This window comes from Oncorhynchus gorbuscha, linkage group LG02 (assembly GCF_021184085.1).
Source record: "Oncorhynchus gorbuscha isolate QuinsamMale2020 ecotype Even-year linkage group LG02, OgorEven_v1.0, whole genome shotgun sequence".
Classification (NCBI taxonomy): domain Eukaryota; kingdom Metazoa; phylum Chordata; class Actinopteri; order Salmoniformes; family Salmonidae; genus Oncorhynchus; species Oncorhynchus gorbuscha.
The window spans coordinates 112,389,894-112,414,602 of NC_060174.1; the positions used below are offsets into that span (position 1 = coordinate 112,389,894).

Consider the following 24,709-nt stretch of genomic DNA (forward strand, 5'->3'; position numbering starts at 1 on the left):
CTGCCCTCTCTCTCTGCCCTCTCTCTGCTCTGCTCTCTCTCTCTGTCCCTCTCTCTCTGCTCCTCTCTCTGCTCTCTCTCTCTGCTCTGCCCTCTCTCTGCCTCTCTCTCTGTCTCTTCTCTCTCTGCCTCTCTCGCTCTGCCTCTCTCTCTCTCTGCTCCCTCTCTCTCTGCCCCTCTCGCTCTGCCTGCCGCTCTGCCCCTCTCGCTCTGCCCCTCTCTCGCTCTGCTCTCTCGCTCTGCTCTGTCTCTCTCGCTCTCGCTCTCTCTCGCTCTGCCCCTCTCTCGCTCTGCTCTCTCTTCGCTCTCTCTGCTCTCTCTCGCTCTGCCCCTCTCGCTCTCTCCCCTCTCGCTCTGCCCTCTCTCGCTCTGCTGTCTCGCTCTGCCTCTCGCTCTCTCCCTTCGCTCTGCCCCTTCGCTCTGCTCTCTCTCTCTCGCTCTGCCCCTCTCTCTCTGCTCTCTCCCCTCTGCTCTGCCCCTCTCTCTCCCCTCTGCTCTGCTCTCTCGCTCTCTCGCTCTCTGTCTCTGCCTCTCTCTGCCTCTCGCTCTCTCTCTCTCTCTGCTCGCCTCTCTCTCTCGCTCTGCCTCTCGCTCTCTCTCTCTCTCTCTCTCGCTCTCTCTCTGCCTCTCTCTCTCTGCCTCTCTCTCTCTGCCTCTCTCTCTGCCTCTCCTCTCTCTCTCTCTGCCTCTCTCTGCTCTCTCGCTCTGCCTCTCGCTCTGCCTCTCGCTCTGCTCTCTGCTCTGCCTCTCGCTCTGCTCTCGCTCTGCCTCTCGCTCTGCTCTCGCTCTGCCTCTCTGCCTCTGCTCTCTCGCTCTGCCTCTCTCTCGCTCTGCCTCGCTCTCTCTCTCTGCCTCTCTGCCTCTCTCTCGCTCTGCTCTCTCTCTGCCTCTCTCTGCTCTGCTCTCTCTCGCTCTCTCTCTCTGCTCTGCCTCTCTCTCTCTCTCTGCTCTCTCTCGCTCTCTCTGCCTCTCTCTCTCTCTCTCGCTCTGCCTCTCTCTCTCTCGCTCTGCCTCTCTCTCTCTCTCGCTCTCTGCCTCTCTCTCTCTCTCTCTGCCTCTCTCTCTCGCTCTCTCTCGCTCTCTCCTCTCGCTCTCGCTCTGCGCTCTGCCTCTCTCTCTCTCTCTCGCTCTGCCTCTCTCTCTCTGCTCTCTCTCTGCTCTCTCTCTCTCTCTCGCTCTGCCTCTCTCTCTCTCTCTCTCGCTCTGCCTCTCTTCTCTCGCTTCTCGCTCTCTCTCTCTCTCTCTCGCTCTGCCTCTCTCTCTGCTCTGCCTCTCGCTCTCACTCTCGCTCTGCTCTCTCTCTCTCTCGCTCTGCCTCTCGCTCTCGCTCTGCCTCTCTCTCTCTCTCTCTCGCTCTGCTCTCTCTCTCTCTCTCTCTCTCTCTCTGCCTCTCTCTCTCTCTCTCTCTCTGCCTCTCTCTCTGCTGCTCTCTCTCTGCCTCTCTCTCTCTCTGTGATAGAGGAATTCTAAATTCCTTTATGCTTTAATTGCCAAAACCAATTCGCACTCATTCGCACTCATTTCTACTCATTCTTCAAGCGTTCAACCTTGACTCATATCGCAACGATTTTCAACTCATTGTAAATAATGGTTGGCTGTCTGCAACAACAGTATTTCGGGTTCGATAAACCAAACCTAATTTATCACCTCTGTTGAATCTTGAATTAGAGTCTACAACATCAATCAACATCTCTCAATTCGCTAATTTTATAAAAACATTTCGATGGGCATAATGGGCATCAATTATAGTTGTCTCTTTGTTATCATTTAGAATCCATTTTGCTCTAAGTACCTGTCTCGTCTTTGACTTAGTGTTTTTAATTACAACTCAATTCCCAATACATTATTCACTTGTCTAATTACAAACTCAGACCAGCATTAGTGAGTGTACGCCTTTAAAATGCCTTGTCTCTGGGAACAGGGAAATCCCCTTAACCCAAACTTTTACTACAAAAACAAAACCTAATAATTATGATAATTCCCTCACATCGTTTGTTTTAAATCCCTTATTTTTCTATCTTCGAATTGTCGTCCCACAATATTTTTCCCACTGTCATACACTCAAACCACTGTGATTACCGTGCACTGTCCCTTTAAGATAAGACTTTTCATTTGTTCCCCACAATGAGGACGGAAATCAGATCATTTTTAGAATACGTTACTTTTTGTTCAATTTCACTGGCGTTACCTTAACCAAAAATCAATAATTAGAGAAACAATCACAACTTCTTACGATTAAACTATTCTCACCCAATTTATAGTCCAAAGCGTTGCACTATATAGCCCCATTGAGTGTCTAGCAATTCCGTTGCTGGCTATAGACACATCTGCCCGCCTTTGTAAAATATATATTCCCTATTCAGATTGAGTTCAGTTTTAAATTCTAATCCTCAGAGTAAACCCAACCGAACTTCTCAATTTAATTTACCCTAACATTTAACGTACCCTGTTTTTGTGCTAAACTTCTCATGTCAATTGATTCATAAATAGCCATAACGTCAGGGCAGGCTGGAATTGTATCGTATCTCTCCGTTATCCCCTCCATTTAACTTTAGGTAACTCTCTCTCTTCTATGATACATCTATTTAATTACGACTCCCATCTCAATAAATTATTCCACCAGATCATTTTGGGCGAAATAGCGTTTTACATCAAAGAGTCTCGCCATTATTTTTAATAACTTCTTTTATCAATTCTATCTAGAACACATAATATCCGTTCAGTTATATCTTTTGCAAACACTGGCGACCGTATTTTTCAGGCAAAACATACAAATAGGTCAATTACGATCTAAAATCAATTTTAGTTAAACGCCTCGGCCGGGAACCGAACCGTGGATTGCCGTTGGTGAGACTGCTGCGCTCACCACTATACTACCAGCGCTCTGAATTTGACCGAGACTCTCCGCAAATATACTCATTTTTACAGTTATCTGTATTTGTTACTCCGACATCTAGACAACAGAAAATAGCCCCAATTTAACACCCAAAGTTTTCCCTCAGTTAGAATTCTCGTTTTCTGCACGTCTCTTTCTCTTTTTTGCTTCCGAAAGCCAAACTCCGGCTGTGTATAACCCCTGTTTATTCTGCTTCTCACCATTTACCACATTCCTTATGTATCTGTTTTATAAGGGATTCTAGCTTTTCTAGAAAACGGCCATCAAAATCGTATTTTTATTTTTTATTTTTTCCATCTTAGACAGAAATCGATGTTTCTCTTGTCTTTCTGTGCCATGTAACGCTCGTCTCCCGTTAGTTCTGGGGCTTCTTTCGAGGCATTTCTCCCCATTCTTAATCCTTATCGTTACTAGTAGCAATGTTTTTAAACACTTATCTATGCCTTTCTATATAATTTTAAATTCTATGTGCGTGCAGTTCTATAAATTTGTAATTTACCGTTACTTCTAGTTACTATCCTGTCTGCCTATGTGTGTGTTCCTTTAAAAATAATCAGTATGTATTTTCCATCCTGTGAACTGCGTCCATAGAAGACTTTTGATCGGACAATAACATTTCACCCATAGGATATTCCTTTTGGGACTTTCAATCGTTAATGTCTCGAATCTCACTAATCTAGACTAATCACTTATCATTTCATATTAATTTCTTTCAGCATTGTACAGGTTCATTTATTCTGTTCGCCTAGAATTACCCAGCCTTCTCACCAAGCCTAATTTATCCTCACCTGTTTTAACATATCTATCTGCTACTTTCCGCAGTCAGCTTCCCATATACAGATAGACTATTAGGTAAAAACTGTATTTAGGTATAATTATTGGCCATCCTATTTGTATGGAACAAGCGTCCTAATTCTCCAATGCGTACTATATCACTCCTTAATAATCCTTCTGGCTTGCAAAACCAGGCCGTATTAAGCTCTAGTTTATTTGGTGGTAGTGCACCTTACCTCAGGGTCAATTTCGGACCTGCTTCCTTTTTATCGATATCCTGGTTAATACCCCCGGTAGAAACCCATTTTATTTGTTCGGAATATTCAAGCACCTATTATTGATCAAATTCAACTCCTTCATAACATTTTAATCAATAAATATCCTAAATAATCCCTCCCAAATTCGAGAATAAAGGCTACTTTACCTGCTGCCGGCTGGGAAAACATTGTTCGTTTGAATCTAGTCACCCTCTCTGTCCTCTGATAATACGCAAGCCTGTTTCAATTTTAACCTCAATTCAGAGGTCAGGTCTTTAGTAAAACGAGTCAAAAAACTTGTACGTTCACGTTTTTCAGCGTATTACCTTCAGATAACAGGTAGAGATATTTAGACCCGGCTCAAAGGACCAAATTGATAGAGGAATTCTAAATTCCTTTATGCTTTAATTGCCAAAACCAATTAGCACTCATTTCTAATTCATTAATGAGTTGTAAGTTCATTAATTATGCATGAAGTAGATCGAGACCAGTCTTAAAAGCCAGGTAAAGAGCGTTTAATTCCAGAGAGTACTAACTACATACACAGATTTCCACAGGTTATAAACTCAAAATGACATCATCAGTTTCCCACGATAGCCCCGTTGTTTTTTGTTTAGGTCCGGAGATGCTTTCTACTCCCCTCATAAACCAGACATTACAACCTGTCTAGAAGATATACTTTTCTCTTACCAATGGAACAAAACCCAAACATTCTTATCTTGTCTGAAAAGCTTTTTCTCCCCCTTAACCTTCCCAAGAAGCACAGACAATCAAATTAGTTCTGGACTACATTTTCAGTAACAGCCTAACCAATAACTTTTACTTTTCATATCATAACATAATAGTATTAGAATAAATGGTTCTAATCAATAATGTATACATAATTAATCATCTTAACTACAATTTCCTCTAACACTCTGCCCCCTGCCTCTCTCTCTCTCTCTCTCTCTCTCTCTCTCTCTCTCTCTCTGCCCCTCTCTCTCTCTCTCTCTCTCTCTCTCTCTCTCTCTCTCTCTCTCTCTCTCTCTCTTTGCTGCCTCTCTCTCTCTCTCTCTTTGCCCCCTCCTCTCTCGCTCTCTCTCTCTTTGCCCCCTGCCTCTCTCTCTCTCTCTCTTGCCCCCTGCCTCTCTCGCTCTCTCTCTCTTTGCCCCCTCCTCTCTCGCTCTCTCTCCCCTCTCTCTCTCTCTCTCTCTGCCTCTCTCGCTCTCTCTCTCCCCCCTGCCTCTCTCGTCTTTGTCTGACATTGTGTTGTTGATCTAAAGTGAGCAGTTAACAATCACCAACTAGATTAGACAGATGCCTTGGTCCCCTGGTCTGAACTGTCCAATCTAAAAAAAAAACCAAACTATTTTACTCTCCTTTCCTCTCTCCCTCCCTGACTTGGTAATGTGCTCGTGTCAGGACCAGCGACAGACAGAGAATGATCCCGTCTCCACTGTGTCAGTGGGCGTGCCAGCGTCCGTTATCGTCAGCAGCAACAGCAGCTTTGGTCAAGCCTCCTTGGGCCATGACAGCCAATTAGCTGAGACAGCAGTGGTAAACCAGGTAGACAACAAGCCCTTTTATGCTAAACCCCACCCCCTGTTGCTGCTACTGCCACTCTGCGTTAGGACGTTGTGTTTACATTTACATTTAAGTCATTTAGCAGACGCTCTTATCCAGAGCGACTTACAAATTGGTGCATTCACCTTATGACATCCAGTGGAACAGTCACTTTACAATAGTGCATCTAAATCTTAAAGGGGGGGGTGAGAAGGATTACTTTATCCTATCCTAGGTATTCCTTAAAGAGGTGGGGTTTCAGGTGTCTCCGGAAGGTGGTGATTGACTCCGCTGTCCTGGCGTCGTGAGGGAGTTTGTTCCACCATTGGGGGGCCAGAGCAGCGAACAGTTTTGACTGGGCTGAGCGGGAACTGTACTTCCTCAGTGGTAGGGAGGCGAGCAGGCCAGAGGTGGATGAACGCAGTGCCCTTGTTTGGGTGTAGGGCCTGATCAGAGCCTGGAGGTACTGAGGTGCCGTTCCCCTCACAGCTCCGTAGGCAAGCACCATGGTCTTGTAGCGGATGCGAGCTTCAACTGGAAGCCAGTGGAGAGAGCGGAGGAGCGGGGTGACGTAAGAGAACTTGGGAAGGTTGAACACCAGATGGGCTGCGGCATCTGGAGGCTTCTCTCTCTGTCTTGCTCTCGTTCGCCAGCTTGATCTCTCTCTGTGTCAGTTCATCCTGGCCATAGACCTGGTGGTTGTTTCCTCTCTAAATCACCATTCCAATCCATCTCTGTTCATCTTGTGTGTGGGTGATTAAAGTAGGGAATTTCCCGGGACTTCACATACCATATGATGATAAGTGCCCTTTAGGAAGTATTCACAAACCTTTATTTCCACATTTTGTTACAATGAAGGTACCATATGTACTATTGTTTGCACAGATGAACAAGTATAAACACCATCGGACCACGCAGCCGTCATACCGCTCAGGAAGGAGATGCGTTCTGTCTCCTAGAGATTAACGTACTTGGTGCGAAAAGTGGAAATCAATCCCAGAACGACAGCAAAGGACATTGTGAAGATGCTGGAGGAAACCGGTACAAAGTATCTATATCCACAGTAAAACGAGTCCTATATCAACACAACCTGAAAGGCTGCTCAACAAGGAAGGAGCTACTGCTCCAAAACCGCCATAAAAAAAGACAGACTACGGTTTGCAACTGCACATAGGGACAAAGATAGTACTTTTTGTAGAAATGTCCTCTGGTCCGATGAAATAAAAATAGAACCGTTTGGACATAATGACCATCGTTGTGTTTGGAGGAAAAAGGGAGAGGTTTGCAAGCCGAAGAACACCATCCCAACCGTGAAGCATGGGGGTGGCAGCATCATGTTGTGGGGGTGCTTTGCTGCAGGAGGGACTGGTGCACTTCACAAAATAGATGGCATCATGAGGTAGGAAATTGTGAATATATTGAAGCAACATCTCAAGACATCAGTCAGGAAGTTAAAGCTTGGTTGCAAATGGGTCTTCCAAATGGACAATGGTCCAAAACATACTTCCAAAGTTGTGGCAAAATGGCTTAAGGACAACAAAGTCAAGGTATTGGAGTGGCCATCACAAAGCTTAATCACATAGAAAATCTGTGTGCAGAACTGAAAAAGTGTTTGTGGGCAAAGAGGCCTACAAACCTGACTCAGTTACACCAATTTTGTCAGGAGGAATGGGTCAAAATTCACCCAACTTATTGTGGGAAGCTTGTGGAAGGCTACCCGAAACGTTTGACCCAAGTTAAACTATTTAAAGACAATGCTACCAAATACTACTGGGAATGTGATGAAAGAAATAAAAGCTGAAATAAATCATTCTCTCTACTATTATTCTGACATTTCACATTCTTCAATAGGTTGATCTTAATTGACCTAAAACAGGGAATTCTTACTAGGATTAAATGTCAGGAATTGTGATACTGAGTTTAAATGTATTTGCCTAAGATGTATGTAACTTATTAGCTTCACAACCCGGTCCGGTTGAGCCTCACTGGCAAGCTGAAGCTAGCAGGCTGCTAATAACGTTAGCCTTTGGCAACAGGGTTAAGTAGCTGGCTAGCTATTTATTTTCATGAGCTGAAGTTCAATTTCAATAGACGAACAACAAGTGGCTACCAAGTTAATACAGTGCCTTGCGAAAGTATTCGGCCCCCTTGAACTTTGCGACCTTTTGCCACATTTCAGGCTTCAAACATAAAGATATAAAACTGTATTTTTTTGTGAAGAATCAACAACAAGTGGGACACAATCATGAAGTGGAATGACATTTATTGGATATTTCAAACTTTTTTAACAAATCAAAAACTGGCAATGCGTCAGGGTACTATGCACATACCAGTCGGCCCAGTAGCTCTGGTCCAATGCGTCAGGGTAATATGCACATACCAGTCGGCCCAGTAGCTCTGGTCCAATGCGTCAGGGTACTATGCACATACTGGTCCAGGACGTAATGTAAACCACTGGTACTTGTGTAGCTAGCTAGTTCACACTAGGTAGTTGGCTAGTTCACACTAGGTAGTTGGCTAGTTCACACTAGGTAGTTGGCTAGTACACACTAGGTAGTTGGCTAGTACACACTACCTACCCTATTCAAATATTTTATGCATTTTCACCACCAACGCTGTTGGTGACAGTGACACACCGTCCTCTCTGGTGTCTCTGTGGAGTAGGTAACTGACTAGGTAACTGCTGGAGCCAGACGCTATTAGAGATACTTATTACCCTTCCATTGCAAAGTTCAAGGGGGCCGAATACTTTCGCAAGGCACTGTATTTACAAGGATTCCTAAATCATTGCTAAGAATAGTGAAAACGACTGCAATTTCTACTGGTCACTGTTTTCAGGCTGGTTGTATTGGTGCTAGCTAGGTACCAAGTTGAAGCTAGCTACTCCAGAAGCTTCAGTCAAATAAATGATGCTTTATTACCAACGCGGTTTTGTAAACACACTGTTCATGGCCAGTGATTGCTGACTTTTTTGTTGAGCTTCGACAGTGCTACTCTATCTTTTTGACCCAAACAGCATTCCATAGTATGTCGTGAAGCTAATAGCAGTGATGCTATTACTGTATAACTCCGGTAGGGCAATATCTGAAAAATAGCACACCTGGTAGTGTTAAGTGCTCGACCAGTCGGCGAATGCCAACATCACCCACAATGGAGAACGGTTGCTTGTCAAAGGCAATGAATTCCATAACCTTGGCGTTAATGGATTTTGCCTTTTGAGTTGCTGAAGTTTTGTTATTCTTTCAAATGACTGTGCGTGTGCAACCTGTAGACGTTTCTTGGTCTCGTGTATCGTGTGAGTCAGTAGCTCTGGTCCAATGCGTCAGGGTACTATGCACATACCAGTCGGCCCAGTAGCTCTGGTCCAATGCGTCAGGGTACTATGCACATACCAGTCGGCCCAGTAGCTCTGGTCCAATGCGTCAGGGTACTATGCACATACCAGTCGGCCCAGTAGCTCTGGTCCAATGCGTCAGGGTAATATGCACATACCAGTCGGCCCAGTAGCTCTGGTCCAATGCGTCAGGGTACTATGCACATACCAGTCGGCCCAGTAGCTCTGGTCCAATTCGTCAGGGTAATATGCACATACCAGTCGGCCCAGTAGCTCCGGTCCAATGCGTCAGGGTACTATGCACATACCAGTCGGCCCAGTAGCTCTGGTCCAATGCGTCAGGGTAATATGCACATACCAGTCGGCCCAGTAGCTCTGGTCCAATGCGTCAGTGTAATATGCACATACCAGTCGGCCCAGTAGCTCTGGCCCAATGCGTCAGGGTAATATGCACATACCAGTCGGCCCAGTAGCTCTGGTCCAATGCGTCAGGGTACTATGCACATACCAGTCGGCCCAGTAGCTCTGGTCCAATGCGTCAGGGTAATATGCACATACCAGTCGGCCCAGTAGCTCTGGTCCAATGCGTCAGGGTACTATGCACATACCAGTCGGCCCAGTAGCTCTGGTCCAATGCGTCAGGGTAATATGCACATACCAGTCGGCCCAGTAGCTCTGGTCCAATGCGTCAGGGTACTATGCACATACTGGTCCAGGACGTAATGTAAACCACTGGTACTTGTGTAGCTAGCTAGTTCACACTAGGTAGTTGGCTAGTTCACACTAGGTAGTTGGCTAGTTCACACTAGGTAGTTGGCTAGTTCACACTAGGTAGTTGGCTAGTTCACACTAGGTAGTTGGCTAGTTCACACTAGGTAGTTGGCTAGTTCACACTAGGTAGTTGGCTAGTACACACTAGGTAGTTGGCTAGTACACACTACCTACCCTATTCAAATATTTTATGCATTTTCACCACCAACGCTGTTGGTGACAGTGACACACTGTCCTCTCTGGTGTCTCTGTGGAGTAGGTAACTGACTAGGTAACTGCTGGAGCCAGACGCTATTAGAGATACTTATTACCCTTCCATATCTAGGCTTCAATAACCCACTGTCCCGTCCTGCTGCAGACTTGTACCACTACTACTTTAAATATGACTATTTACTACTACTACTACTACTACTACTACTACTATAAATATGACTATTTACTACTACTACTACTTTAAATGTGACTATTTACCACTACTACTACTTTAAATATGACTTTACTACTACTACTACTACTACTACTTTAAATATGACTATTTACTACTACTACTACTTTAAATATGACTATTTACTACTACTACTACTTTAAATATGACTATTTACTACTACTACTTTAAATATGACTATTTACTACTACTACTACAACTTTAAATATTACTATCTACTACTACTACAACTTTAAATATTACTATTTACTACTACTACTACTACTTTAAATATTACTATTTACTACTACTACTACTACTACTACTTTAAATATGACTATTTACTACTACTACTACTACTTTAAATATGACTATTTACTACTACTACTTTAAATATGACTATTTACTACTACTACTACTACTACTACTTTAAATATGACTATTTACTACTACTTTAAATATGACTATTTACTACTACTACTACTTTAAATATGACTATTTACTACTACTACTACTATAAATATGACTATTTACTACTACTACTACTACTACTAAATATGACTATTTACTTTAAACTACTACTTTAAATATGACTATTTACTACTACTACTACTACTTTAAATATGACTATTTACTACTACTACTACTACTACTTTTAAATAAATGACTATTTACTACTACTACTACTACTTTAAAATATGACTATTTACTACTACTACTTTAAATAAATATGACTATTTACTACTACTACTACTTTAAATATGACTATTTACTACTACTACTACTACTACTACTACTTTAAATATGACTATTTACTACTACTATAAATATGACTATTTACTACTACTACTACTATAAATATGACTATTTACTACTACTACTACTACTACTACTACTTTTTAAATATGACTATTTACTACTACTACTACTACTACTTTAAATATGACTATTTACTACTACTACTACTACTACTACTTTAAATATGACTATTTACTACTACTACTACTACTACTACTTTAAATATGACTATTTACAACTACTACTACTACTACTACTTTAAATATGACTATTTACAACTACTACTACTACTACTACTTTAAATATGACTATTTACAACTACTACTACTACTACTACTACTTTAAATATGACTATTTACAACTACTACTACTACTACTACTACTTTAAATATGACTATTTACTACTACTACTACTACTACTACTTTAAATATGACTATTTACTACTACTACTACTACTACTACTACTTTAAATATGACTATTTACTACTACTACTACTACTACTACTACTACTTTAAATATGACTATTTACTACTACTACTACTACTACTACTACTACTACTACTTTAAATATGACTATTTACTACTACTACTACTACTACTACTACTACTTTAAATATGACTATTTACTACTACTACTACTACTACTTTAAATATGACTATTTACTACTACTACTACTACTACTTTAAATATGACTATTTACTACTACTACTACTACTACTTTAAATATGACTATTTACTACTACTACTACTACTACTTTAAATATGACTATTTACTACTATTACTATAAATATGACTATTTACTACTACTACTATAAATATGACTATTTACTACTACTACTATAAATATGACTATTTACTACTACTACTATAAATGTGACTATTTACTACTACTACTATAAATGTGACTATTTACTACTACTACTATAAATATGACTATTTACTACTACTACTATAAATACTTTAAATATGACTATTTACTACTACTACTATAAATATGACTATTTACTACTACTACTATAAATATGACTATTTACTACTACTACTATAAATATGACTATTTACTACTACTACTATAAATATGACTATTTACTACTACTACTATAAATATGACTATTTACTACTACTACTACTACTATAAATATGACTATTTACTACTACTACTACTACTTTAAATATGACTATTTACTACTACTACTTTAAATATGACTATTTACTACTACTACTTTAAATATGACTATTTACTGCTACTACTACTACTATAAATATGACTATTTACTGCTACTACTACTATAAATATGACTATTTACTACTACTACTACTTTAAATATGACTATTTACTACTACTACTACTTTAAATATGACTATTTACTACTACTACTACTACTACTACTACTACTTTAAATATGACTATTTACTACTACTACTACTAGTACTACTTTAAATATGACTATTTACTACTACTACTACTACTACTACTACTACTACTACTACTACTACTACTTTAAATATGACTATTTACTACTACTACTACTACTTTAAATATGACTATTTACTACTACTACTACTACTTTAAATATGACTATTTACTACTACTTTAAATATGACTATTTACTACTACTTTAAATATGACTATTTACTACTACTAAAACTTTAAATATGACTATTTACTACTTTAAATATGACTATTTACTACTACTACTACTACTACTTTAAATATGACTACTACTACTACTTTAAATATGACTACTACTACTACTACTTTAAATATGACTATTTACTACTACTACTATAAATATGACTATTTACTACTACTACTATAAATATGACTATTTACTACTACTACTATAAATATGACTATTTACTACTACTACTATAAATATGACTATTTACTACTACTACTACTTTAAATATGACTATTTACTACTACTACTACTTTAAATATGACTATTTACTACTACTACTACTACTTTAAATATGACTATTTACTACTACTACTACTTTAAATATGACTATTTACTACTACTACTACTTTAAATATGACTATTTACTACTACTACTACTTTAAATATGACTATTTACTACTACTACTACTTTAAATATGACTATTTACTACTACTACTACTTTAAATATGACTATTTACTACTACTACTACTTTAAATATGACTATTTACTACTACTACTACTTTAAATATGACTATTTACTACTACTACTACTTTAAATATGACTACTACTACTTTAAATATGACTACTACTACTTTAAATATGACTACTACTACTTTAAATATGACTACTACTACTTTAAATATGACTACTACTGCTTTAAATATGACTACTACTGCTTTAAATATGACTACTACTGCTTTAAATATGACTACTACTACTTTAAATATGACTATTTACTACTACTACTATAAATATGACTATTTACTACTACTACTACTTTAAATATGACTATTTACTACTACTACTACTTTAAATATGACTATTTACTACTACTACTACTTTAAATATGACTATTTACTACTACTACTACTTTAAATATGACTATTTACTACTACTACTTTAAATATGACTATTTACTACTTTAAATATGACTATTTACTACTACTACTACTACTTTAAATATGACTATTTACTACTACTACTACTATAAATATGACTATTTACTACTACTACTACTACTTTAAATATGACTATTTACTACTACTACTACTACTTTAAATATGACTATTTACTACTACTACTACTACTTTAAATATGACTATTTACTACTACTACTACTACTTTAAATATGACTATTTACTACTTTAAATATGACTATTTACTACTACTACTACTTTAAATATGACTATTTACTACTACTACTACTTTAAATATGACTATTTACTACTACTACTACTTTAAATATGACTATTTACTACTACTACTACTACTACTACTTTAAATATGACTATTTACTACTACTACTACTACTTTAAATATGACTATTTACTACTACTACTACTACTTTAAATATGACTATTTACTACTACTACTACTACTTTAAATATGACTATTTACTACTACTACTACTACTTTAAATATGACTATTTACTACTACTACTACTACTTTAAATATGACTATTTACTACTACTACTTTATATAATAATAATAATATATGCCATTTAGCGGACGCTTTTATCCAAAGCGACTTACAGTCATGTGTGCATACATTCTACGTATGGGTGGTCCTACTTTAAATATGACTATTTACTACTACTACTATAAATATGAATCGAACCCACTACCCTGGACTATTACAAGCGCCATGCTCTACCAACTGAGCTACAGAAGGACTTTTAAATATGACTATTTACTACTACCACTTTAAATATGACTATTTACTACTACTACTTTAAATATGACTATTTACTACTACTACTTTAAATATGACTATTTACTACTACTACTTTAAATATGACTATTTACTACTACTACTTTAAATATGACTATTTACTACTACTACTATAAATATGACTATTTACTACTACTACTATAAATATGACTATTTACTACTACTACTATAAATATGACTATTTACTACTACTACTATAAATATGACTATTTACTACTACTACTATAAATATGACTATTTACTACTACTACTTTAAATATTACTATTTACTACTACTACTACTACTACTTTAAATATGACTATTTACTACTTTAAATATGACTATTTACTACTTTAAATATGACTATTTACTACTTTAAATATGACTATTTACTACTTTAAATATGACTATTTACTACTTTAAATATGACTATTTACTCCTACTACTACTACTTTAAATATGACTATTTACTACTACTACTACTACTACTGCAAATATGACTATTTACTACTACTACTGCAATTATGACTATTCATGCTTGTTTTTTTTGCTTGATGTCCTATAGCTACCTGTTTAAAATGCAGTTCCACACGTTCTAGCATAACTTGTATTGTTTGGAACCTAAATATCATGTTTGTTTCCTCTTTGTTGGTTTCTGACGTGTTTCCTGTTTTTTTGACCTCTAACCCTAGATGGCCCAGGCGGGTGGCCAGCAGCAGCAACTGAAGCTCCAGAGCCTGTCCCCCTCCCAGCCCCTGGCCTCCCACACTGCCCTCCCTCTGTCGGACAGCCCACAGCCCTCCCCCCTCCCCATGCATTCCCCCAGTCCTGGTCCCCTTCTCAACCCCAGACCCCTGCCCGATCCTGCACCCCCTCCTCTCTTCCCCCAATGTTCATTATCCAGAACCAGATACCAGGCCACTCCCAGCCTGCCCCACAACAACAACAACAGATACACCTCCAGCCCCGGCCCCCTCCCAGCCTGTCCCACAACAACAAATACACCTCCAGCCCCGCCCCCTCCCAGCCTGCTCTCTACGAACCGGACGTCCCCCCCCTCTCGCTCCCCCAAACCCCCCCAGATCCTCCAGGCCCCTCTGGCAGGGCTCCAGTTCACTGCTAGCCAGGTGGGGGACCCCGGGGGTGGGGTGTTGAAGACCCAGGTCTTAACAGCAGAGCGGCAGCACCGCCTGCAGTTGGTTGGTGCTCAGCCCTCTCCACAACAGAAACACCAGGTGTGAAGGAACACCCTTCACTGCTCAGATGTTTTGACTTGCTACTACCTGAGTGTTTATCAAAGTATTTGAATAATCAATTTTCTCTCTTTATTCACGCTCAGGTGCAACAGAACATTCTACTACAGGCCAAATGGCAGCAGCAAAGCCAGCCCCAACCCCAACATCATGGTGGTCAACAAGACGTGCCTGCTCCTCAGTCATCTGTGCTGGTCAAGACTCCTGCCACAGGTCAGAAAGAAACAACATCACTACTGTGAAATGTGTTCCTGATCTGACTCTCATCTCTTTTCAGCATTCAATGACGTGTTGTCAGGAGCTCAGGTGACCCAGGGGGGCGTGGCTCCAGCTAACCAGCCTGGTCAACAGTCACTACACCAGGCTGTGCAGGTAGGTAACACCTACTGATGCTCAACCCTCATCTCAACCTTTTGACTCCTTTAAATTGAAAAAGATTTATTGGCCATCAAATAGAAATATATATATATTTTTTTCATTTTACCTTTATTTAACCAGGCAAGTCAGTTAAGAACATGTTCTTATTTTCAATGACAGCCTGGGAACAGTGGGTTAACTGCCTGTTCAGGGGCAGAACGACAGATTTGTACCTTGTCAGCTCGGGGGTTTGAACTCGCAACCTTCCGGTTACTAGTCCAACGCTCTAACCACTAGGCTACTCTGCCTAGTGAATTTGTTCTTAACTGACTGGATAAATAAAGGTTCCATTAGTATTCTTTTACTATCCCTCTTTCCTCTGCCAGGTGGGGGGGATGGAGTCCGTGTCAGGTCTGATTCAGATGACCTCTACACAGCAGACTTTCAGCCCTGGTCTGGCCCCTCTACAAACACAGGTCAGGTCAACCAATCCTGCTGGCTTCCATTTCTGACTCTATTTAATCACCTGGCTAATCAATCTGGTTCTGATGCTGTGTCTTGTTCACCTGACAGACTGCTGCTATGAAGATGCATTTCAGTATGGCTAAACCTAGCAAGGAAGCCAGGTATGCTCCTGTATCATTCTCCTAGAACGTATTTCTGATCTCTTTTTCATGTGGTGTTTGTTTGTGAGCATGAGTGTTGTCCTACCGCTTCTTAAAAGTAAGGTCACAAGACTGAATTGCCTATCTTCCTTGACCCTGTGTGGTGTGTGCAGGATGTTGGAGCAGCTGAGGAAGCAGCAGGGCTCAGTCCTCCACCCAGACGACAGCTCTTCCTTCCAGTGCTTTGAAGACACCCTGACCCGCCTGGTGCCTTACCACCTCTACCAGGGCACTGCCACCCCACCACATGACTACCACAGAGGTACACACACCCTGACCACCTGGTGCCTTATCACCTCTACCAGGGCACCGCCACCGCACCACATGACTACCACAGAGGTACACACACCCTGACCACCTGGTGCCTTATCACCTCTACCAGGGCACCGCCACCGCACCACATGACTACCACAGAGGTACACACACCCTGACCCGCCTGGTGCCTTACCACCTCTACCAGGGCATTGCCACCCAACCACACAACTACCACAGAGGTACACACACCCTGACCCGCCTGGTGCCTTACCACCTCTACCAGGGCACTGCCACCGCACCACACAACTACCACAGAGGTACACACACTGCTGTTAACATGTGTATTTGTGATTGGTGGGGATTGATACAGTATTATAAACTGGGTGGTTTGAATGCTGAATGCTGATTGGCTGACAGCAGTGGTATATATTGACCGTATACCACGGGTATGACAACTTATTTTTACTGTTGTAATTACGTTGGCAACCAGTTTACAATAGCAATAAGGCTCTTCAGCATTTGTGGTACATGGCCAATATACCACGGCTATGGGCCGCTTTGCGTCGTGCCCAACAACAATCATTAGCCGTGGTATATTGGCCATATACTTTGACTCCAAGTATCGATTTGTAATACAAGGTAGGTAGCGTTAGCTAGCGCTAGTTTGCTGTACCTGTGCCAAAACTCCTGTGTTTTCATCCTATAGCTCTCCATATTCTTTTTAAATAGTGAATAGTGCTGAGCGATCAACCTGTCTAGGACTGGCGGAACCCCGTTCCGCTAGCAGAACCCCAATTCAAGTGTTATGCATGGAACTTTACACTTCTCCTTAATGCAACCGCTGTGTTAGATTTAAAAAAAACTTTACGGAAAAAGCAAACCATGCAATAATATGAGAACGGCGCTCAGAGCCCAAACCAGCCAGAGAAATATCCGCATTGTTGGATAGTCAACATTATTCATAAATAGCATTATAAATATTAACTTACCTTTGATCTTCATCAGAATGCACTCCCAGGTATCGCAGTTCCAAAATAAATGCTTGTTGTGTTCGATAATGTCCATCATTTATGTCCATTTATGTCCAATAGCTTCTTTTGTTAGGGCGTTTGGTAAACAAATCCAAAAGCGCGATCTGGTCCATTCGGACAAAACGTTCAAAAGGTTATAGTACAGGTCGAAGAAAATTGTCAAACTAAGTATAGAATCAATCATTAGGATGTTTTTATCATAAAAGTTTAAAAATGTTCCAACCGGAGAATTCCATTGTCTGTAGAAAAGTAATGAATGAGCTACCTCTCAAGAGAAAGTGTGTGACTGAGAACAAGGCTGTAGGCAGACCTCTTAGTCCAACAGCTCCCATCCAGTCCCCCTTCACATGAGCAGCCTGAAACAACATTCTAAAGACAGTTGACATCTAGTGGAAGCCTTAGGAAGTGCAACATAACCCATATCCCACTGTGTATTCGATAGGGGTGAGTTCAAAAACTACAAACCTCAGATTTCCCACTTCCTTTTTGGATTTTTTCTCAGGTTTTTGCCTGCCATATGAGTTCTGTTATACTCACAGACATCATTCAAACAGTTTAGAAACTTCAATGTTTCCTATCCAATAGTGATAATAATATGCATATATTAGCATCTGGGACTGAGTAGGAGGTAGTTTACTCTGGGCACGCTATTCATCCAAAAGTGAAAATGCTGCCCCCTATCTCAAACAAGTTAACGGAAATGTCTGTTATTTAAAAAAATTTAAACAACTAATCGGTGAAATATTTGAATTCCATTTAGTTTCTTTCTGTGAGCTTGATGTGCTGTTTCTGTAGAGATCAATCAGATGTAGCCTGAACTGTACGATGTAGCAGGGAGTTGTAGTTTCCAACAGCCCAATATTCAGCATAGTTTAGCGCAGAAAATGTGGTAATTAACTACAATGACCATAATCCATTTTGCGCTCCGCTTAAACTTGTCCAGTCTGTATGAAGCAAACGTGCAGACTAAGAAGAGAATCGCAATACATGTAGAATCGTGAGAATTGCAATACATGTCGTATCGGCACCTAAGAATGATTCCATCGTATCGCCATGTCCCTGGCATTTCCCACCCCTAAATGTATGGTCGGGAGTGACCACAAGACCAGAAACTCCCAGCCCTAAATGTATGGTCGGGAGTGACCACAAGACCAGAAACTCCCAGCCCTAAATGTATGGTCGGGAGTGACCACAAGACCAGAAACTCCCAGCCCTAAATGTATTGTCGGGAGTGACCACAAGACCAGAAACTCCCAGCCCTAAATGTATGGTCGGGAGTGACCACAAGACCAGAAACTCCCAGCCCTAAATGTATGGTCGGGAGTGACCACAAGACCAGAAACTCCCAGCCCTAAATGTATGGTCGGGAGTGACCACAAGACCAGAAACTCCCAGCCCTAAATGTATGGTCGGAGTGACCACAAGACCAGAAACTCCCAGCCCTAAATGTATGGTCTGAGTGACCACAAGACCAGAAACTCCCAGCCCTAATTATGTACCATTGGTTCCCACTGTCTCTTCTCCACCTCCCCTGTTCCATATTATCTCCCCTTCAGTGGATGATGAGTTTCAGAGGGTTTCCAGCCAGCTCCTGAAGAGAACGCAGGCTATGCTGGATAAATACAGACACCTCCTTTTTGAGGAATCAACGGTAAGATATTATATTACCTTGTTATTTAAGTTATCTGCCTCCTGCTACAGCCCTCCCTAATATAATAATAATATATGCCATTTAGCAGACGCTTTTATCCAAAGCGACTTAGTCATGTGTGCATACATTCTACGTATGGGTGGTCCCGGGGATTGAACCCACTACCCTGGCGTTACAAGCGCCATGCTCTACAAACTGAGCTACCCTAACCCTTAACCCTAACCCTAACCCTCCCTCAATAGGGTTCCTTCTCCAGGTGATTTACCTGTTCTGTCTCCTAACCCTCCCTCACTAGGGTTCCTTCTCCAGGTGATTTACCTGTTCTGTCTGTTCAGTGTCTACTCTTTCTCCCTCACTAGGGTTACTTCTCCAGGTGCTTTACCTGTTCCGTCTGTTGTGTCTACTCTTTCTCCCTCACTAGGGTTCCTTCTCCAGGTGATTTACCTCTTCTGTCTCCTGCTATACAGCCCTCCCTCACTAGGGTTCCTTCTCCAGGTGATTTACCTGTTCAGTGTCTACTCTTTCTCCCTCACTAGGGTTCCTTCTCCAGGTGATTTACCTGTTCTGTCTCCTGCTATACAGCCCTCCCTCACTAGGGTTCCTTCTCCAGGTGATTTACCTGTTCAGTGTCTACTCTTTCTCCCTCACTAGGGTTCCTTCTCCAGGTGATTTACCTGTTCTGTCTCCTGCTATACAGCCCTCCCTCACTAGGGTTCCTTCTCCAGGTGATTTACCTGTTCTGTCTCCTGCTATACAGCCCTCCCTCACTAGGGTTCCTTCTCCAGGTGATTTATCTGTTCTGTCTGTTCAGTGTCTACTCTTTCTCCCTCACTAGGGTTCCTTCTCCAGGTGCTTTACCTGTTCCGTCTGTTCAGTGTCTACTCTTTCTCCCTCCATGCCTATATCTAATACGCATGCCTATATCTAATATACACGCCTGATATATCCATGCCTATATATAATACATGCCTATATCTAATACGCATGGCCTATGTCGAATATGCAGGCCTATGTCGAATATGCAGGCCTATGTCGAATATGCAGGCCTATGTCGAATATGCAGGCCTATGTCGAATATGCAGGCCTATGTCGAATATGCAGGCCTATGTCGAATATGCAGGCCTATGTCAGAATATGCAGGCCTATGTCGAATATGCAGGCCTATGTCGAATATGCAGGCCTATGTCGAATATGCAGGCCTATGTCGAATATGCAGGCCTATGTCGAATATGCAGGCCTATGTCGAATATGCAGGCCTATGTCGAATATGCAGGCCTATGTCGAATATGCAGGCCTATGTCGAATATGCAGGCCTATGTATGCAGGCCTAATATGCAGGCCTATGTCGAATATGCAGGCCTATGTCGAATATGCAGGCCTATGTCGAATATGCAGGCCTATGTCGAATATGCAGGCCTATGTCGAATATGCAGGCCTATGTCGAACACGCTTATAGACAGATTATTTCACTTATAATTCACTATTACAATTCCAGTGGGTCAGAAGTTTACATACACTAAGTTGACTGTGCTTTTAAACAGCTTTGAAAATTCCAGAAAATTATTTCATGGCTTTAGAAGCTTCTGATGGGCTAATTGACATCATTTGAGTCAATTGGAGGTTTACCTGTGGATGTGTCTACTCTTTCTCCCTCACTAGGATTGTCTCGCTAACTTTTGTGTTATGGTTGATTGATTAGCTGGCTGTGTTGCTGTTTGGTTTCACAGCGCCTTGGCCCGTCAGCTGAGATGGTAATGATGGACAGGATGTTTATTCAGGAAGAGAAGATCTCTCTGGGACAGGACCGCATCCTCGCCAGAGACAGACCTGGTAACAAATCTTTATCTAATATACATACAGGGCATTCGGGAAAGTTTTCAGACCCCTTGACGTGTTCCACATTTTGTTACGTTACAGCCTTATTCTACAATGGAATAATACTTTCTTCCCTCACACAACACACTACCCCATAATGATATCACCTTTACATAAGTATTCAAACCCTTTCCCTCAGTACTTTGTTGAAGCACATCTGGCAGCGATTACAGCCTCAATTCTTTTTTAGTATGATCCTACAAGCTTGGCATTTGGGAGTTTGTCTCATTCTTCTCTGCATATCCTGTCAAGCTCTGTCAGGTTAGACGTTGAGCGTCTCTACACAGCTATGTTCAGGTGTCTCGAAAGATGTTAAATCGGGTTCTATGCCTATATCTAATATCCATGGCTATATCTAATATCCATGGCTATATCTAATATCCATGGCTATATCTAATATCCATGCCTATAGCTAATATGCATGCCTATATCTAATATACATGCCTATAGCTAATATGCATGCCTATAGCTAATATGCAGGCCTATATCTAATATCCATGGCTATATCTAATATCCATGGCTATATCTAATATCCATGCCTATATCTAATATGCATGCCTATAGCTAATATGCATGCCTATAGCTAATATGCATGCCTATAGCTAATATGCATGCCTATAGCTAATATGCAGGCCTATAGCTAATATGCAGGCCTATAGCTAATATGCAGGCCTATATCTAATATGCATGCCTATATCTAATATGCAGGCCTATATCTAATATGCAGGCCTATATCTAATATGCAGGCCTATATCTAATATGCATGCCTATATCTAATATGCAGGCCTGATATATCCATGCCTATATATAATACATGCCTATATCTAATACGCATGGCTATATCTAATATGCATGCCCATATCTAATATACACGCCTAATATCCATGCCTATATCTAATACATGCCTATATCTAATACGCATGGCTATATCTAATGCATGCCTATATCTAATATACATGCCTATATCTAATATACATGCCTATATCTAATATCCATGCCTATATCTAATATCCATGCCTATATCTAATATCCATGCCTATATCTAATATGCATGCCTATATCTAATATGCATGCCTATATCTAATATGCATGCCTATATCTAATATGCATGCCTCTGTCTAATATGCATGCCTCTGTCTAATATGCATGCCTATGTCTAATATGCAGGCCTATGTCTAATATGCAGGCCTATGTCTAATATGCAGGCCTATGTCTAATATGCAGGCCTATGTCTAATATGCAGGCCTATGTCTAATACGTTTATAGACAGATTATTTCACTTATAATTCACTATTACAATTCCAGTGGGTCAGAAGTTTACATACACTAAGTTGACTGTGCTTTTAAACAGCTTTGAAAATTCCAGAAAATTATTTCATGGCTTTAGAAGCTTCTGATGGGCTAATTGACATCATTTGAGTCAATTGGAGGTTTACCTGTGGATGTATTTCAAGGCCTACCTTCCAACTCAGTGCCTCTTTGCTTGACATGATGGGAAAATCAAAAGAAATCTGCCAAGACCTCAAAAAAAAATTGTAGACCTCCACAAATCTGTTTCATCCATGGGAGCAATTTCCTAACGCCTGAAGGTACCACCTTCGTCTGTACAACCAATAGTACGCAAGTATAAACACCATGGGACCACGCAGCCGTCGTACCTCTCAGGAAGGAGATGCGTTCTGTCTCCTAGAGATGAACGTACTTTGGTGCGAAAAGTGCAAATCAATCCCAGAACAACAACAAAGGACCTTGTGAAGATGCTGGAGGAAACATGTACAAAAGTATCAATATCCACAGTTAAGCAAGTCCTATATCGACATAACCTGAAAGGCCGCTCAGCAAGGAAGAAGCCAATGGTCCATCTATATCTAATATGCATATCTATATCTAATATGCATACCTATATCTAATATGGCCCTCGCTACATATTCGTCGCCAGACCCACTGGCTCCAGGTCATCTACAAGTCCATGCTAGGTAAAGCTCTGCCTTCTCTCAGTTCACTGGTCACGATGGCAACACCCACCCGTAGCACGCGCTCCAGCAGGTGTATCTCACTGATCATCCCTAAAGCCAACACCTCATTTGGCCGCCTTTCGTTCCAGTTCTCTGCTGCCTGTGACTGGAACGAATTGCAAAAATCGCTGAAGTTGGAGACTTTTATCTCCCTCACCAACTTCAAACATCTGCTATCTGAGCAGCTAACCGATCGCTGCAGCTGTACATAGTCTATCGGTAAATATCCCACCCATTTTTACCTACCTCATCCCCATACTGTTTTTATTAAGCCACACCAATATCTCTACCTGTACATGACCATCTGATCATTTATCATTCTAGTGGTAATCTGCTAAATTGTAATTATTTGCCTACCTCCTCATGCCTTTTGCACACAATGTATATAGACTCTTTTTTTTCTACTGTGTTATTGACTTGTTAATTGTTTACTCCATGTGTAACTCTTGTGTTGTCTGTTCACACTGCTATGCTTTATCTTGGCCAGGTCGCAGTTGCAAATGAGAACTTGTTCTCAACTAGCCTACCTGGTTAAATAAAGGTGTTCTCAACTAGCCTACCTGGTTAAATACAGGTGAAATAAAAAAATAATAAAAAATGCATACCTATATCTAATATACATACCTATATCTAATATACATACCTATATCTAATATACATACCTATATCTAATATACATACCTATATCTAATATACATACCTATATCTAATATACATACCTATATCTAATATACATACCTATATCTAATATACATACCTATATCTAATATACATACCTATATCTAATGTACATACCTATATCTAATATACATACCTATATCTAATATACATACCTATATCTAATATACATACCTATATCTAATATACATACCTATATCTAATGTACATACCTATATCTAATATACATACCTATATCTAATATACATACCTATATCTAATATACATACCTATATCTAATGTACATACCTATATCTAATGTACATACCTATATCTAATGTACATACCTATATCTAATGTACATACCTATATCTAATGTACATACCTATATCTAATGTACATACCTATATCTAATATACATACCTATATCTAATGTACATACCTATATCTATTGTACATACCTATTGTACATATCTATTGTACATATATCTAATGTACATACCTATATCTAATGTACATACCTATATCTAATGTACATACCTATATCTATTGTACATACCTATATCTATTGTACATATCTATTGTACATATCTATTGTACATACCTATATCTATTGTACATATCTATTGTACATAACTATATCTAATGTACATACCTATATCTAATGTACATACCTATATCTAATGTACATACCTATATCTAATGTACATACCTATATCTAATGTACATACCTATATCTAATGTACATACCTATATCTATTGTACTACCTATGT

The 24,709-nt window shown here is 40.1% G+C and overlaps 1 protein-coding gene across 5 annotated transcripts in view; it reads left to right on the forward strand.

Moving 5' to 3' along the window:
• Positions 1-24,709, forward strand: part of LOC124015788 (BRD4-interacting chromatin-remodeling complex-associated protein-like) — a 67,205-nt gene that overhangs the window by 36,005 nt on the left and 6,491 nt on the right. For 4 of the 5 annotated variants that reach the window (XM_046331266.1, XM_046331276.1, XM_046331258.1 and 1 more), the window contains 9 exons: positions 5,328-5,471; positions 14,869-15,411; positions 15,516-15,642; positions 15,707-15,801; positions 16,173-16,262; positions 16,360-16,412; positions 16,565-16,713; positions 19,294-19,388; positions 21,116-21,218. In XM_046331266.1, coding sequence (XP_046187222.1) covers positions 5,328-5,471; positions 14,869-15,411; positions 15,516-15,642; positions 15,707-15,801; positions 16,173-16,262; positions 16,360-16,412; positions 16,565-16,713; positions 19,294-19,388; positions 21,116-21,218 — 1,399 coding nt within the window. The remainder of the gene's footprint in view (positions 1-5,327; positions 5,472-14,868; positions 15,412-15,515; positions 15,643-15,706; positions 15,802-16,172; positions 16,263-16,359; positions 16,413-16,564; positions 16,714-19,293; positions 19,389-21,115; positions 21,219-24,709) is intronic. The other variant, XM_046331292.1, reaches the window with a different exon arrangement.